The 17,927-nt window shown below is 34.4% G+C and overlaps 1 protein-coding gene across 2 annotated transcripts in view; it reads left to right on the top strand.

The window, feature by feature from the left end:
- The window catches only part of trh (PAS domain-containing protein trachealess), a 350,233-nt gene that overhangs the window by 72,032 nt on the left and 260,274 nt on the right, over positions 1–17,927 (top strand). The window contains exon 2 of one of the 2 annotated variants that reach the window (XM_074129093.1): positions 9,199–9,231. The exons of the other annotated variant lie outside the window; for it this stretch is intronic. Within the exon in view, the coding sequence (XP_073985194.1) occupies positions 9,199–9,231 (33 nt within the window). The remainder of the gene's footprint in view (positions 1–9,198; positions 9,232–17,927) is intronic. 2 annotated transcript variants of the gene reach the window in all.

Genomic DNA, 17,927 nt, shown 5'->3' with positions numbered 1-17,927 from the left:
AGTTTAATGGCTAAGAAATAACACCCACTTTATATAAAGGGTTAAAGAGAAACTACGTTGGTAGAAGTTACCATTGAAACTTACGAAAATAAGTAAACCCACTCGCTTGAACTTTTGAAATTGGCCGAACAAAGAAAACTACATTCTAAGTTTCTCTCTGAGATCCTCTTTGGAAAGGAAGGAGTTATATCAGTCAGGCCATAGAGGTGATTGATTTATAAGGTGAAGTTTGCCATCTTGTGATAGCAGTGAGAGAAAAACCAACCTTTTTTACATTTACAGGACAATGGATTGGCACCTAAGTCGGTGTGTTGATGGCTGTAGATGAGATTTGATGTTGATGAGTACAGCCACGAAAAGGAGATTTAAGTAGCTAATAATTTATAGGCACCAGCGGATAATTAGAAAGGCGAAATAGAAAACACAAAATTACTGATAAAGCATTTAACGGCTAGCATAAACCACTAACTTAGAAATGGGCAAGCATATATTACAGAAACTAACTAGGGTAAACTATTTCTAAAAGAATTGGCCAAACTGAATGACGTGTAGAGTAGCGACATGTATGGAAATAATTTAGTTCATTTTTAAGAGAAGAAATATTAGAACTTATTGCTGGACATCAATATATCTTATTCTTAACAATCAAATGACACCATCTAATCTGTCATGTTTTGATTAGTAGATTTACTCATTTTTTCTTTACTATTTCTCTTCTTCGTTCTTGAAAGTTATGCTCTTGTTTTTGGGGCCTGAGGAGTTTGAGGAGAACTTCCTGTTTCTTTTAAGAGCATTATTTAGAATTATTAAATCATTAAATTTACTATAATTAATTAATAAAATTGCAGATAATTTCCAACTAATTGGCTATAAAATAGAGATTAACTCTTTTAAACTGTACACAGCTTTCGCTATGTGTTTTTTTTATTCAATGACGAAAACTAAATTTCTATCAAGTTAGCAGAACAATTAATTAACTAGTGGAAATAAGGGACGGAAGTGAATTTGCCTTTATACTAGCACAATTAAATGACAGGAAATGGCCCATGGCCCCATCGTGGCGTTTAGTTGGCCCATAAAAGCTATTTAAACATGCACTCATATCCATATTACTGCCCGGCTAATGGTTACCTATATTGCCCAACATATAGCCAACACCACATGCAGCTAACTGTCCTGGCATGGTTCCAGCCCTACCGTTTCCAGTATACTTGTGGCTGACCCTTCTCTGGAAATAATGACTACATCCTAGCAAGAATGGTAATCAGGTGAGCTATGGCCGTCCCCCCAATCTGGAACATACTGTCTGCTCTGAATACCAAATGTTGGGCATTATAAAAAAAAAGTAGTCTCCAGTACAACAGGTGTATGACCAGTAAAATTTGGCTGTATGGTTTTTGGTTTCTAGCAAATGTTGTCATAAAATTTAGTACTTTAGATTATAAAATTTCACAACAAAAATCGTTGAAAACTGGTGGCATCTTCATTTCTTTTAACTTCGGAATTAAGACTCTCATTTCATCCTTCTAGAATCAGATTAATGAGGTACATTTTTACAATAATTTTTGTAGCATGGTTGTTCTTATGGTGTGTACGAATTATACAGCAACCGAAGAGAGTATAAGTTTGGTAGTGAATTGGAATTTGCTTTTTGGTAACCCGAACCCCAATCAGTTGTTCACAGCAAGACGTTTGTTCAGCATAGGGTATGAAGAGTATGCTTCATAAGAAAGAATATCGTATGTACCAGCATGAATGTGAGCATTGATGGAGCTGCAGTTTTTGTGCTGAGGATGGAGTATCCATTATTATTTACGCCAATAACTTCTGATACTCATTATTGGCGGCTAAATAGAAAAAGTAGGACCTAGAACGTGATGATAACTGCAGATTTTGGGAGCAGATAAACGACCAATACATGTCCATGTTTGTGATTTCATCTTTCAAAGAAGATTTAGAAACATGGGAATTGGAATAAGGTGTTGGGGAAGACATCCCAGAAACCTACTGCAGATAACTTAATTTGAAGGAGATACTTTAGAATCTTACCGAGCTCCAGTTAGTTTGAAACGATACACTCGCATCTAAAAAGGTTAGTTTAATCGAAGCAGTCATATTCAAAAGCAATTAGGTGTTGTTTTGAATACATTTTTGAGAAAAGTATCAGAATAATGCAAGTAAAGTTTTTGAAAGTTAACACTGTTAAAGAAATGAAGTTTACAGGAATGTGTAACCACAAATTGGTTTGTTTCATCCTCCAGCATCCAGCATCCAGCACCATTCTCATATTCAGTAAAGGTCAACCAATAAAACATCTGCCGAAAATTACAACTGCGCTTTATAAAAAATTTATTTAGACAAATGAACTTCTTTTTAAAAGTACAGGTATTTTTTTAATTGCTTGAAGTTGTAATAAATTTTTTAATGTTCCGTTTGGGCGATAATTTCAGCAAAAGAATGAAGTGCTCAAGATTTTTGTTTTCAGATCAGACAATTTAATTTAGCAAATAAATGGACAAAGTCTATGACATAACTGAAACGTTTCTCTCTGTTTCAGATGGGATACATAGAGACAAAAGAAAGTACCAATTATTTAGAAATAACTTGCCTGTCATACTTTCTTCTGTATTTGACACGCTACCATACTCTAGAGAATCATTATAGCCTTTTGATTTCAAATCCATCCACATTGTATGCTAAACTAGTTTCATATTACCTAGAGGTGTCAAGTCTACCTTCACAAAATAGACAGACCTTCATAGAATTGTTCTTCGAATTATACAATACTCGTATTTCAGTTATTTGCACATAGTGTCTCTTTGATTTAGCGATAAAGATTCAATGAAGACAATAAATATTTAATGATAACGATGTGTGCTAGATATATTTTCTCTTACATTGCGTTCTTCCTACAGTAATAAATACATTTCTCATTAGAGAAAATGGCTGTATTTACTTGAGGAAATTAATACAGTAAACACAGTCAGCCCTTTCTCAATTTTAATACTTCTATTAGTAGATTAAGGTAAGAAGTTCAGTTAAGATTATATAATTGGAAAATGGGAAGAACGTTTAAATTTAAACCAGACAATTAGTGTTTTACTTGTTTTGAAACTAAAAATGATACCTTGGAACATTTTCTAACTGAATGCCCATTTTACAGCTCCTTAAGATGCAAATATTTTAATAATCACAAATTGGAAATAGGCTTTCTTCTTTCAATACAAACAGATCTTCAATTAAATAAATTGTATTATCTGCAATTATGAATATATTGGTTTCGTGACCGTAAATTGTTAAACTTAGGATGGAAGATTTGCAAGGAATCGGTCAAATAAAACAACTCGTCTCTTTGCCAACGTTTCCACAAATATATTGTCCTCTTCAGGGCGTGGCTATGCGGGTTGGTTGAGTTACAGAAACTAAGAGTTATCTGCAATGAATGAGTTTTCCAAAATGAATTGTTGCTGATCGATTTACATGAACCGTGGTTCACACAAAACAATCCAAAGATAACTGGTACTGATTACTTTAAAAGACATCATCATCAAGACAGCGCTCAGTGTTTTTTTTAAACAAAATTGACCGTGTACCACAATATGCTTAGGCAATAAGTCACATCAGACTGAAATCATCCAAGGAGGTTTTACAAAATGGCACATTCTAAATGGTATAATTAAGACATACCTACATTATTGGTAACACATTTTTACACATTTTATGTAGTTATTTTGTTAAGTTTGTAAGGCAGAAATATACTCAAACATTTTAATCCATGAATGTTTACCAATCTGTTAAACTTGTTATTAAATATTTTAGTTAGCAATTATTATAGGTACACAGTATAAATATAACTTTGTCCTTTTAGGATTCCAAACCAACCACATACGCAATTACTTGTACATACTTACCTTTTTCTTTAAATAAGCTACAAAACACTAGCGGAACTTAAACTCCGCCAGGAGCTCTCGCTGATTGGACTTCCATTGCTGAATTAAGATTTTATAGAACCTCTGCTTGTGTCAGGTGCCCATTTGCGTTGGGAATCAGAAAAAGAAAAAAGAACTGAATCCAATAACAGTCCAATACATTCCAGATACAAACAATCCTATAACATTAAACACTACTCACAGCCCAGAGTTCAGCTTGGTACAAACTAAAACCGCTCCTCAAGAGTTCAACTGAGCAGGAATCCACCTGCACTATCTGATTATGCACCAACATTAAAATTTACGACTATAGCATTCACTAAAGGCCAGTTTTTACCTTTCACAGTTTTGCTATAAAACTAACTTTAACTTGTTACTTTTCTAAGTAAGGGTCTAATCGTTAAATACAGATTTTTTTTTTTTAATGTTTTTATTTCTTTTAATATTGCTCTTTATAGTTATACCTCGCCATTTCATCCTTCTATTCCTTCTACAATATTTTTCTTTGAAAGTAATAACAAAATATCACGAAAAATCTTAAAGTTTGGTGGCTTGTTTTCCGAAAAACGTTGGACCTAAAAGAAACAAGGGAAAATCTTACTGGGTTTTCCCTAGCTAAAAAAATTTGCTACTTGCAGTGAATTTTACTGATCTTGCCTTTAACTGGATGGTGTACAGCTTCAGGTAATAAGGGAATGTGTATTCGCCTTAAGTGACACATCACCATTAAACCTAACATGAATGGAGTCAATTTAAACATTTAAAAACTCAAAAATCACTACTGTAAAGTTTCTATTTCTTCAAACTTACCATTCAAGCAATTAGTTCAATGTCTTTTATTTTCAGTGAAAGTGGTTAAACCGTACACCATACTGAAGTTGCACATTGCTTGAGGATGCAGTACACTTTGTTGAGCTTTCCTTAGTTTGGTTTTTCTGATGAATTTCTCTTGCAATGCCAAACATCTTTCCCTATTATAATTTAAAGCCGTACAAATTTTGAATCAGATTAGAACTGAAACATTATTTTGGGGGAAATTTTACGGCAATCATGGTGAGAGGAAATGAGTGTCATTTCTGAAAAGTGTACTTTTTTTTTCTTTTTTTTTTTAAAGAAGCGACAACATCTGAGGATATTGGCACCCGGTGCTTCTTTCACTGCACTGCCGGCCTCCGGATAGTATTCTCTCGTTACAGATAATACTATCCATTACCGGACAGTGCGCTGCAAGAAGCTCCTAGAAAGAGAAAAATCTAATGGTCAGCAGCTGGATTCGAATCCAGGAACTTCATTAGTTGGATGAACTAATTCCTCTTCCTTTACAGTCTAAGTAAGAATGAATTATGTCTCCTAAGTCTGGAGTTTGAAAAAGTTTATGTTAGAATCTTGAGGAGGACATGTGTTTTAGCCCCCCTTCCATTCTTAGAAACTTGAAATGTATATCATTTCTCGTCGTAAGAAAATTGGAGGAAGCTGGAATAAACGTCTCATACCAACAAAGTGTAAAATGATCAATCTAAAACAATGCAATAAAAAATAAATAATAAAATAAAAGTAAAAATGTCTCAGACCACCAAGTTGGAAGATTTTTTTAAGATGTACATTACTCTCAACTAGGACATTTATTAAACTTAGCAGATTAGAACATGAGAAAGAAGTTAAAATTATTATACAGACTATATTTATAGAAACTATATTAAGGTGTACGTGGACGAAAATCTGTGAGCTCATAAATAATGGCCAAACGAAAAGGAGAGGTAAAACAGGTGAGATAACCAGATTGTGTAGAACGCTATCTGTTCGTATCGAATTTCAAACTCTTGTGAGCTTCTGATTTACTATAGTTAGATAGAGTACTAAATATTAAGGACTAAGTTAAGGAATAGAGTGTTTTGAGTTGTCTCTGGTTTTAGGAAGATATGAACCCCCTCAAATCTGGTGGTTGATTTGTGGGAGAGGATGGGTGTCCGCAAAGAGGCCACTGGCCAGGTGTGTGTATCTTACAAAGTAATGGCTCCCAGATCTTTGCGCTGATACATGGACAGCTTCACGCTTCTGCGGGCTCATTTCTTGTTTTAAATAAAATAACTTCTGTGCCTTTTCTTTTCAAATGGCTTCATATTCGTCAAATTTTTGTTTTAACAAAGAAGATACTTAAAACCACAAGATTAAGAGGTATGAGTTTGCTATTCCATGCTCATGGGTAATTTTATGTTCTGTCTAAAAGTACGAAAAATCTGGTTTAAACTGTTCATCTTCCATTGGCTGCATTTTATTTTTAAAGGTGTTTAAACATCTAAGGTTAATTGCTGCATTTACCAAAAATACAAAAAATAAATAGCCTTATATACGGACCCATTTTGACTGCGAGGACCCGATTTGAAGATTTGTTTCCGGCGTCCTGGATATTGTTTGATAAAAATCTTAAAAGTGTCAAATATATGCGCTGAGAGCAACACTGTCGTTAATCACTCAACGAATTCTGTCTAGAGAATAACGAAAGAGGCACTTCGGTCTTCCTTTGTCGTGGAGATTTCAATATTACAATTTTAGGCGGAAGAGAAGCAACAGGAACAATAAAATGAACCCAATGGTCGAAACTAAGGATCTACCAATGAATAGTAGGGAAAATATAATTATATTCCTGTATATATATGCCCTAATTTCTAAATGCTTCAATTAAAAGTTACTAAACGTCGAGTATGCAATGAGTAGAGACTATGAAGGAAATCCCACAAACAATTTTTGAGATATTCCCCACTGGAAAATGATCGATTAGGATGATCGATTTCATCTTAAAGTTTTTTACCAAGTCCTTATCTCGTACCTATCTAAAACAAATTTAAAATTTGAATTTCCTAGTATTTGCTGATGTTTTGTTTTATGTTATAAACAGATACATGCACACCATTTTTTATTTTCGACACGTTCGAGCTCATATCCTGCAGATAACTTGATTTCTAAAATCTGAACACTTCCAGAATATTTTCTTTTAAGCAAGAAGAAGGAATGAGTGGAACAGTTCTTAGATCTGTGATCACATCAATTTTGTGACAAAAAAGGTACTGAGTCAGCAGTGGTCAGTTTACGGAGAAGGAGTGTTCATTTTATGGGAGTAATGCGGTATTTGGTAGAGGTCTAATCAAAGCTAAGTATCACTCCCAACAGACTTGACTGGTACTTAGACAATACTTAATACCTTCTAAAAACTGTCACAAGACTCATTCTAAGTGGTCCAGTGTGAGTTTCCATTTTGTGGCCGACCCATTATTACCCCCTAGTAATGTAATGTGTTCTCCGTATTCTACTTGGACGGCCCAATCACCCTGCATTATCAACAGGGCGATTACCTTGTCTTGATCATCTTTAAATACTTACTACTAACAGTTAATAGACAATTCCAAAAGTTTACTGCTGTTTATATGGCTACAAAGCGTTTCACGAACTCCTCAATATTCCCAAAAGAAATATAAATTAATATTAAAGTAGAAAAATAATGAAGTAACATTTAAAAATTGAATGAATTAAAAGTCAGTCACCCAAATTTAACAGCAATAAGAAATGAAATGCAACCAACAACTTATCCTCTTTATAATCTCTGATGAGAGGAATTACGCTGTTAACAGCGGAAATACAAGTTTGTCTGAGTGTGTACGAACTGTAGAAAAGTTGGAGCATTTCGCTCTTGTGTATATCTTTGCGCTGCTTAATGCGGTACATCTACCGGAGGAGATTTTGGGTGCAGATTTGAATTTATTTATTTGGAATTTATGCAGGTTTATTACGTATTACTGAGTTGTCTCGGTTTTCCACGATTTTCAATCATAGACTAAAACTGTGTGAAGAACTAGAAGAAGACCTATGTGACAGATTTTACGAAATTGTAACATATTTTTAATTGGAAAAGAAGATTCGCGGAATGTTTGACTGTTTCGTAGTGAGTTGGGTGAACATCTCTAGATGTCGTTAGCTGCCGACTGGAAGTAATAAACTGTCTGGAAGTAGAAGTAGCTCATCCGGCGTGTGCGGACAAAGCAGTGAGTTCCAAGATTGTACCCATGCTTACACCAAGTAACAGGGGTCGCGGTGGCGCAGGCCTTGAGGCCACCCTAATCTAATCTAATCTAATCTACACCAAGTAATGTTTAGATCAAATAACAAGTTTGGTACAAAAAAAATGGCACGGATTGTTTGGTACGGATGATTTTTGCTCGGGAATCCCATACTTTGTTCCACCCCTCGGAAATGATTCAATTTTTAGAGCGTGATGATGCTGTGACTGGTCCATCGCTTCTTTACCAATCTTTGTAGTCTTTTTTTTTTCAAAAAGAAAATAAATAAAGGACTTGATTCATATGATTCAGTTCAAGCGTTCAGATGGTTCAAACTTTTGTTCTTGAATTTTTGTCTTAAAGAAGGTTCCTTTGAAGGAATCATTTCAGACTTCTGAATGGTTCATTGATTCATGGTTTTGTTTGAGTTTCCACGACTCAATTTAGATAAAGAACTGTCGCTTTGGTTTGACTTTTTTTTTATTTTAAGAGAAGTTCTTGGGTTTGGACTTCAAGCTTATCTCAAAATGGCCGTTTCAGTGCAGTGAATGTTATATTGAAACGAACTAACATTTAGAACAGTAGAGAAGGAAAAAAATGAAAAGCAACAGAATTTTAAAAGAAAAAGTCGTGTTAGTTTTCCGATTTCTTTGTTTAAAACAAAACGAAACTGATCTTGACAATATTAAAACTATTACCTAAACGGTACACAGTATAAATGAAACCTAAAGTTCATTTCAACTAGTAATGGGAAATAGCACCTAGATATGTTGGCCTAGTTATGTCAAAAGCAACACATTAAAGTGTCCATGTGTGATGTTGATAATACGCACGTTAAGAATTGTTGGTAGTGGACCATACAGGATGATACACGACATCCTCCCAATTACCGCCGGCAACAAGGGAAGGCTAGAATTACCGGCAATTGGTCCAGGCACTCTCTCTCTCTGTCTCTAGAAGTCTAGATCTAGAACAGCTAAAGTGCCTTTACATCTCGTATCTGGCTAAAACATACTTATTCAACAATATATTGATTTTTGATTGTTCAATTTGGACAATAGATTCATCATAGATTGTCGTAATGTACTCTATCAAATGATGGTGAAAGTCAGCATAAAAAAAGGATTTCAACTTTTCGTGTCTTTGGTGTAATTTAGGAGATTTATTTTGAACAGTTTCTGAGATATTAAAAGTAAAAAAAAAATCTTCTGTTCCAGGTATAGAGAAGACGCTCTTTGCTGGTCAGACAGGTGAGTCTTCAACCCTTTAAACAAAGTGATTATTTAAAAAATAATAACTTTAAATATATATTTTCCCTGTTAAAATGTTTGATATAAAAATAATAAAAACCCAGCTTTAAAGCACCAGTATAATGGAAAGAGCTCCAGTATACTGATAATCGAATATAATTATACATCAATGACTTTTTTAAATTTCAACTGCAGGTGCAACTGTTTTTGAAACAAGTAAATCACGTGACTATTACGTAACATAAGAGGATTCACCCGCCCATTTAGTGCCTCCTTGAGTATCGAGTCAACGATTACAGTTTGTTTCAGAAGTATTAAATTTGAAATTACCATATCTTTTTATTAAAAACAGTGAAGTATCTTTTAATAAATAAACCACAAAATCTACATCTTTTTATTATGAATGTATTTAAAGTTAAAAAAAGAGTTTCATTTCAAGAATCAAGTTCATAGAACTTGTTCATTACTCGTTTATTTTGAATATTTTTTTATGATTCGTTTTATTGTGAAAATTTTTTAAAATTTGTCACTTTCTTTTATTCATTCATTTATTTAACTTGTTTTTTTTTTGTTTTATTTATTTTGACTAAAGATTAGATTAAGATGCAAGGCAACTCGCCTTGAATAAGTTGTAGAAACTTAGATCAAGGAAAATTGATTGCAGTCAACTGAGTCAGCAAGTGCAGTGAGGAACAGAAACAGAAATGAAATGGAATTCTCTGCACCAAACTGATAAATCAATTGCAGATGAGGAAGGAAATTCTCTAATCGGTCAAGGATACGAAAAAACACTCGTACTGCGGACGGACGAAATCAGTGACTTAGGCGTAGGTTCGATAGTCAACTTGATGTATGATTTTCCGTATTGTATAAAGAAGGCATAGAAAATCTAATCAAAGCATAATACTGCGTAGCTCACCAGTCGTTTTCTTAAGATGGGCCGTGTAAGCGAGTAAAGAAGAATAAAATCTTCCGTACATAAGATACATATTATTCTTTAAAAACAAAAAAAAAAACTGAAAACGATCTTGACTCCATAATCGGCCCCTCAAGAAATATGTTGGAATGCCACTGCCCGAGCTTAATGGCTGGAATAACGACGAGACTTTTCAATTTAAAAGAAGTTTAGACCAACCAGGATGAAAATATTTTAAAGCTTAGTTATGTTGGTTAGAATTTCTAAAGAAAAACTAGAAATTGCAACTAACAGTTGAATTAAATTAAGTTTTTATCTAATAAACCAGTAAGTAACGCCCTCTACCCACCAGGGATGTCCAAGTTATGAAATACAGGTTTTGAAAAAAAAAAACTTAAGAAATGAAACAAGCACATAGTGGAAGAATTGAAAATTAAAGAACATGCAACGGCTGGAAAGAAACATTGGAAAGACTTGAAAATCTTGTGTTATCTAGAGAATACATAGAACAAAAGGAGAGCCAAGAGAAGACGCAATGAGAAAGACCGGTCTGGGTTTGTGGTTGTGGTAACCGACTAGTTTTTCACATTGGCTGGTAGAGGTACTGCCACCACATTCAAGTTCTGTACCGACCAGCCAGCCATTACCAGTAAATACGGCCTGCCGAAGAACTTTAAGAAGAAGAAGAAGAAGAAGCAGAAATAGAGGAAAGAAAGAGAGAGTTTGTCCTCTTTTTCTTTGTTAATTACTCCTTAACAAACGGTCAAGAGTTCCCGAGTCCGCAACTCTTTATACAAACAAATACAACATTATCTTATTTACTACTTATGTTCTAAATCATTATCTCTCTCCATCCTCCAAAGGAATACATAATAAAATACTCTGTATTTAGTGAAACAAGAAACTAGTGATGTGTACAAGATAAATAAATGCAAAAAGTAGAAATATCAACAAAAATTAAATATTCCTTCAAAATGCCACGAGAAAACCTCAAATAAGTGAAATAAACCTCAACAAAATTGTAGAGTTGAAGGATTCTTGCTGATCCCTTCGAAATACTCAAAAAACAAGACATTAAGCTCGCCCTTCCAGCAAATTTTCGTTTGCTCCAAAAAAAATATTTAGACTCAGTGAACATTTTTCATAAACGACTTTTTTGAGACTCTGGGAGCGTTAAAACGTCTAGTTTATGTGAAAGAAATTATTCTCGAAAATTTTTTTGATCATAGTGATTATTATTGCTCTTCTTTGATTTTTCTAAGACGTTCCTTTTTGCCACTTATTTTAAGCTAAACAGAATTACTTTAACGAAATGGTTTTGCAAAGTGTCGGAACTTACTTTAAATAAGATGATTCCAGGAGCTCCATCCTACTTCGCCACTGAAAACACCCACTTGATAGAGCACCTCCTGTCTGTTTAATTAGCCTTAGAAGACTGAGCTCCTGGATGAAGGTATGAAGACTATTTTCTTCTCCTAAGAACCCAACCTCGGAGCTATATCAGCCTTTCGTTACACGAGTAGTGCGGTATTCTCTTCTTCTTGACAGAACTTACACAGGCAATACACTGGTTTGCTAGCTTTTCAGTCTGCAGTAGCCCGTCAAAAAAGCTTCCGGATCATCCGGAAGGTCCTCTTAGTAATTAGGTTAGTAGTTGGAGTAATTAGTAATGCTTATGTTTGCCTTTAGTGAGGGGTTTCCACCCATAGACTTCTGAGACTTACTCTTAATGGCTTTAAACGGATCATACCAAGCGACTGTTTCTTCCCACTTTAGCTCAAAGTTTAGCAGGCTATCCAGACTAAAAAACCAGCTGAAAAATCTATCTCTACTACTTCTTTGTGACGGTACCACTGTTGTGTAAGTGAAGGCAAGCTTTACCATCTTATCGTGAGTGTTAAGAAGGAATAATGAAATATAGAAATCCTAGAAATAGAAAGTGGAAATGTGCCAGAATGTGTTGCCGATACTTGGTCTATATTTAAAACAAAAATGTATACTGACTCAATGTGAGTAATTAATAAGAGGCAAAAGGCATAATTATTTTAGAATACATGATGTAGGGTAAGAAAATTAATGGTTTGATCCTGTATTATTTATTCCTTTTTATACCATCTAGTGTATAGAAGTTTATGTAAGCGCCATATAGGTGTGAACAGGTTTAAGGCTTTAGTGCTCTGTATTGGCTGACAGGAGGCGAGCTCTGGACATGGAGAGGGCTGTCAGTAGTACACCTGGTCTTCTTACAGCTGCCTATTAAATTCGACTATTTATTCCTCACTGCTACAAAGATCATCGATTCCCTCCCTAAATTTGAAATTTTTATACTATCTCTGACCACTTATGTGGTGAAGTATCTCTAAGTATCGATGTCTGAACTATATTCGATCACAAAAACAATTGTTATTGTTTAATCTTACCTTTGTTAGAGAGAGTATTGCAATCGTTTATCTCTGCAAGGACACATTTTGGGTCTTTCTAAACGCAAAAAAAATTTGTTTTCACAAATTGAAGTGTGTGTGTGTATTTGCATAATTAAAAACAAAAAATAGAAGAACAATTTACCAAATTTTATAGAAAAACTACAATAAGTTTTTATTAAAAATCGAATTTGCTTAAATTTGAACCTTGGAATTTGACTAATTGCAGGAAGTTCAAGGATGGACGCCATTTCTCGTTTTGTTTTGCAAATGAAATCATTTCTTTCACCAACTGCATCATCTTTCCTCTTAGTACATATAATTTAGAACAACTCACAAAATGACGAATTTGTTGTTGACAGAATTATTCAATTTGCATATTGCAATATATTAGAATTGCACAATAATAAATTGTTTATTCATGTGCATATCTTTTCATGCACTATTCTTGTAATAAATAATTTACAAATAGCATTTTACATTCTCTTGGTATTGGCCGATAAAATAGGAAATGTGTTGTCTAATATTTGTGAACTTTTTTAATAGCCAATAATTTTTGTTTTTAATTTTAATCTTTGTATTGGACTATTTAAAGAAGGTTGCAAACATTAGACATCACATTTTCTATTTTATCGGCCAGGCTTTATAACTTCATCAGGGCTTGAACATGAGGTCATGTCCAATCGCATTATCAGCCTTCTTCATCCGGCTTCCGGAAGAAATACTAATATGAATCGTAAAAGGTGTTTTTTTTTGTTTTTTTTTAACCTTAAATTTGCTTCTTATAAATGTGGATTTGATGGGATTGTTGTAAGTATGAATCCTACCAGATTTTTACTTAAAGAAAGTAGTGCAGGAACAAATTGGGCACGATCATATCATTTTTTCACGAATTTCTGATGTCCGGAGTTACATACTTAACTGCATTCGACGTATCAGAATACGTTAGCGTACTCCCTTCCAAGGAATTGAGAAGGAGAAACTTCTTCCAGAGGATTTCTTATTAGTTGAAAATAAGACTTGAGAAGCGATTTTATCCTTAAGGACATGATATAAGGGAAAGTATAATCCCATCTGAAGGTTGAAACCATACTGTAGTAAAGTTAATGCCTATGGCGCCCTTGAGATATTGTATTGAAAATAAATATAAAAATTAAAATATGTTTTTTTCAAAGAATACCATTCAAAATAGATGGTGAATGATGTTGTATTGATACATTAAGATGTTGCTATTGGAAGAAATGACTAATGTTCTTTTATAGTCGAGAGTAAAGCCTGAAGAGCGAGACATATGTGTTAAAGTAAATAGAACTAGCTATATTACCGTTATACAGATATACATTGTTATGTCTAGAGTGTTGCCGACTACGTGACACCCAGCGTACATCGTTCTAGATATTCATATTTACAGCAGTCGATTGGAGGGGAAGCAACGCGCGTCGATGATGTGTGTGCCATTGTTGTGTGGTTGTTGATGATGTTGTTACCTTCGGTGGCAGTATTACTTTTATTTTCATCATAAACATGTGCGTTATAGTCTCTTGACTGCAGTAGTGGCTTTTTGTTTTTTAGTTTTTTATTGGACTGAGTTAGAATTATTTAAATTATTTATTAGTGCAGTTGCATTGGTTCCGCATCTTTGACTAGTGTATCATTGAATGATACATTCAGTTCAGGTGAATTGTGCTATGATTTCCAACAAATTTTAGATCTATTCTGCAAAACTATGCATCTGTTTTACAGGATTTATTCAAAAATTGGTATTTTACTGATGCTTGTAGCAACTCTTAATTCTAAATTTGCAGCGGAAGAATCAATTATTTGGAATGAGTACCTGAAAGGGAAGCTTAGCGTAGCAATTGCTTCGAGAAACCCCCAAAATCAATTTTTCTGGGAAATATTTCATATAAAAGTGTTAGGCCTTCAGATGAGTTCAGGCAAAAGACGAAATTAGAAGAAAAGTCGTTCTTGTCATTATTAAGAAAGACTTTCTTTAAAGCACCAACAGTTGGCAGCTTCTCAGCTTGGAAAACTTGAATGGAAAGAAAACTGAAACAAATTATCATAATTGGAGAATTGGTAAGAAGAATGTGAGGACAGCTAAGAAGACCGACGAGCTCTGCAGGAACACCCAAGGTGGCCGGGATACGAGTGTACTGTACAGTGTATAATACTACATCCAACCTCTTCTGTATATTCTATTTGACCATAATTCATTCATATTAACACTTTAAATGTTCCTAATAATATTACCATTTGATTTACTAAGGCTACAGCTCACCCTGTTTATACTTGTATACATATATACATTTCTAACCTCTTTCTTATTTCAACCTTTCAGAAACCTACCAGCGTTACTAATCGGTTAGCTGTTTAATTTATTAAACTATTCGAAACTTTAACGCAGAGGAATTATACTATTCATATAATATTTACTAATTTCTCTGTCATGAATTACTAATTTATGATATTGGTCGTTAATAGAGTTGGATCATTTTTAAATTTATTTTTTATATTCGTTACTCTGTCTTCAAAACAAAAACTACATCTCTCCAGAAATAGATTAGGGCATTTAATTGAGCTAACATTAATCGAAGTTGAAAGGAAACGGTTGGAAGTGATCTCCAGAAAAACTGAGAAAAATGCCTTAATCCAAGTTATAGCACAACCAGTTGAATTTATTTATTTTCTTAAGTTTATTTCTTTTCACAACTGAAGCAAATGTCTGCAACAAACGAAGCTGATACAACATGGTGCATTATAAATACGCGAGTAACATAAGGAGAGAATTCACCCAATGGTAAAACTCCCAAAATAGAGCATTTCACTATTATGCACTGGCAACTTCCCTTCATTAAGAAGATCAGATGACGTTTCAACCAACATGGAGGATTTCCTGTTGTAAGAAAGTTGAGAAAATATACGGTCAGGATGTGAGAAAACTGAGGAGTGGATAACATAACGGTATCTTGCAGAAATATAGGGAACAAGGAGATTTCGGTGGGTAGAGTTAGAAACTTAATTAGAAGCATTAGTGATTCGATGGAGTGATTTTTGAGTTCAATAAATCTGCCCGCGAATGCGCAGTTAGCAACTGAGATAAAAGCTTAGATATCGTAATGGATGTAAAGGAGCAGTTGAGCAGAGAAATAAGAAGAAACGTTAAGGTGGTCTAAATATTCATTCCTATGCCTCTAGCAGTGAACCTTTTCTAAAGAAGACGTAGACAGGATGTACAGCATGGGAAGCGACATCTGGGGAAGAGATGGCTGCAATATGGATTCATTCGCGAAGACTGGGGACATAAATAGTTCTGACAAGATTTAACTTATGGAGGAAAAGTCGGATAAGTAAAGTAAGTATTCTAAAACGAATACTATTACGATTGTCACTCGACAATACTCGTATTGTCACTGTACGGATCTAGCCGGATCCACTTTAGTTAGGCGTACTCGTAGGTCGCCTACAAAGTCTTAAGCTTTCTTTCTCCTTGATGTAAATCCTCTTCTACGCCAACCTAAACACTGAAGTTTGTTTTACTTCGTTCTTAAAAGTTTAAAGATTAGATTCTATAGTGGATTCTTCGGCTGATCCCCAAAATTCCACTCCATATGTTGAAATCTTAGGGTCAGTTATAGCAAAGTAACCTAACTACATACCAAGATTAAGTTCTATGTAATTTTGAGTTTTTGAGATATAATATACACACTAGCGATGTAATGATTATATTTATGTAATCCTGTAAACAAAAAGTAATGGTACTGTACATACGTTTGTAGTAGTTATAAACGTGATTCCCCAATCCGAATCCTTCTTGAAGTTACTTTTTATTGATGAAAAAAAAGGTTATTAGTAAATTATAAGCTTCCATTCTCGTCTACGTCACCTATTGGTAGATGGACAATGAGCCATGCCTGAAAAATTAGGCAATTACTTTATTTTATTTTTACTATAGTTACTACCGCCTTAATTTCGCTAAAAAACTAAAATCGGAATTACTTTGAACATTACAGAATTATTACTTGAAGTATAAGGGTAATTTTTCTACGTAAGTCTTACTTCAAACTCTCCATTACAAGACAAAAGTTCACAGAATATGAAATAAACTCCGTATAAATGGAACATTTACAACCTCAATATAAAAATAGTAAATACAAAAACCTTTTTCTTTTTTGTTTGACAGAGTGTAACAAACTATTACTACTTATCTTTGTACGTAAAATAATAATGATAGGCAGACTAGTTTGTTATAACGAGACACCCTGCAGAGTTCTTCACCCATCCTGTGTAGACACATAGTAAATTTATAAAACATTCTAACTGTCCATCTGTCAGCTTGTCCAGTTTGTACGGCCGCCATGTTTGTTTCTGTCGATATATTTTTAATTGGGACGAGTGTTACAGGTTTCAAATGCTTTGTAATAAATAATATCTTCTTTATGAAAAAAGAAACTGTTAAAAAAAGTCACGTCACACGGCGGAAATAATGCATTTTTCTTGCTGCCTAGAATTGACTTTTCTCGGAGATTATTTATCGGAGAGCTTACTAGACTAGGTCAGGATGGAGATGGATTTGAAATATTCGAGGTTTCAAGACACTCTTTTTGATAGGAAAACTTCTTTTAATTTCATGTTTACGCTGAATCTTTCTTTCCCCCCCCCTTATAGTGTTAAATTGCTCCAAAAAAAGGTCTGGTTAACGATGAAACAACGTGGTGTGGCCAATGTTTCAGGCCGAGGTTGATTCCTATTGTATTATGTGTTTCGGTTGAGAGGAATTCGCTATTCACGATTAAATGGGATTTCCATCTTTTCGAATAGCTGCGTTGAATGCACTAGTCTCTTGATTTCAGCTCTAGACTTTTGGTATGTTTTAGAAAAAAACAGAAAGTGCTAGGAACAAGATGATTTTCTAGTCTGGGTAACTTATCATCTTGGAATTTTGGGTAACAAGGTGGTAGTCTGGCTGGCTGAATCTAGAGTCAAACTTTTCCTCATCAGCTCCGAACTAGCATCACCATGCTTACCGGGCTTCCTCGCCTGGACAGATTCGCAGCATTCACTCTTAACGAATAAACTCGAGAGAGATGTCGGCAGTTCAAACTGATGTCAGAGCTGTTAATAAGATGCTGTACGATCTCTTTCGGACTTCTCTTTGGTAGTTCGCTCACTGGGCATTATTACAACAAAGACGCCTCTATAAAATGAGGCTTAAATCCCGATCATTTCGCTAGATTTTGAGGAGAGAAATAGAGGTGGAAATATTCATCAATTTCATGTTTGTTTAGAGCTTGATGTTTGTCAATTTTTTCCGCCAGAGGACATCGAGATATTTTTGTAAAAGCTCAAATTTGTCTTCT

The sequence above is a fragment of the Rhodnius prolixus genome, unplaced genomic scaffold, assembly GCF_049639745.1.
Source record: "Rhodnius prolixus isolate KJV_2025 unplaced genomic scaffold, Rpr scaffold_1, whole genome shotgun sequence".
Taxonomy (NCBI): domain Eukaryota; kingdom Metazoa; phylum Arthropoda; class Insecta; order Hemiptera; family Reduviidae; genus Rhodnius; species Rhodnius prolixus.
Note: the sequence above shows the minus strand (reverse complement) of the source record. Positions and strands in the feature narration are given on the sequence as shown.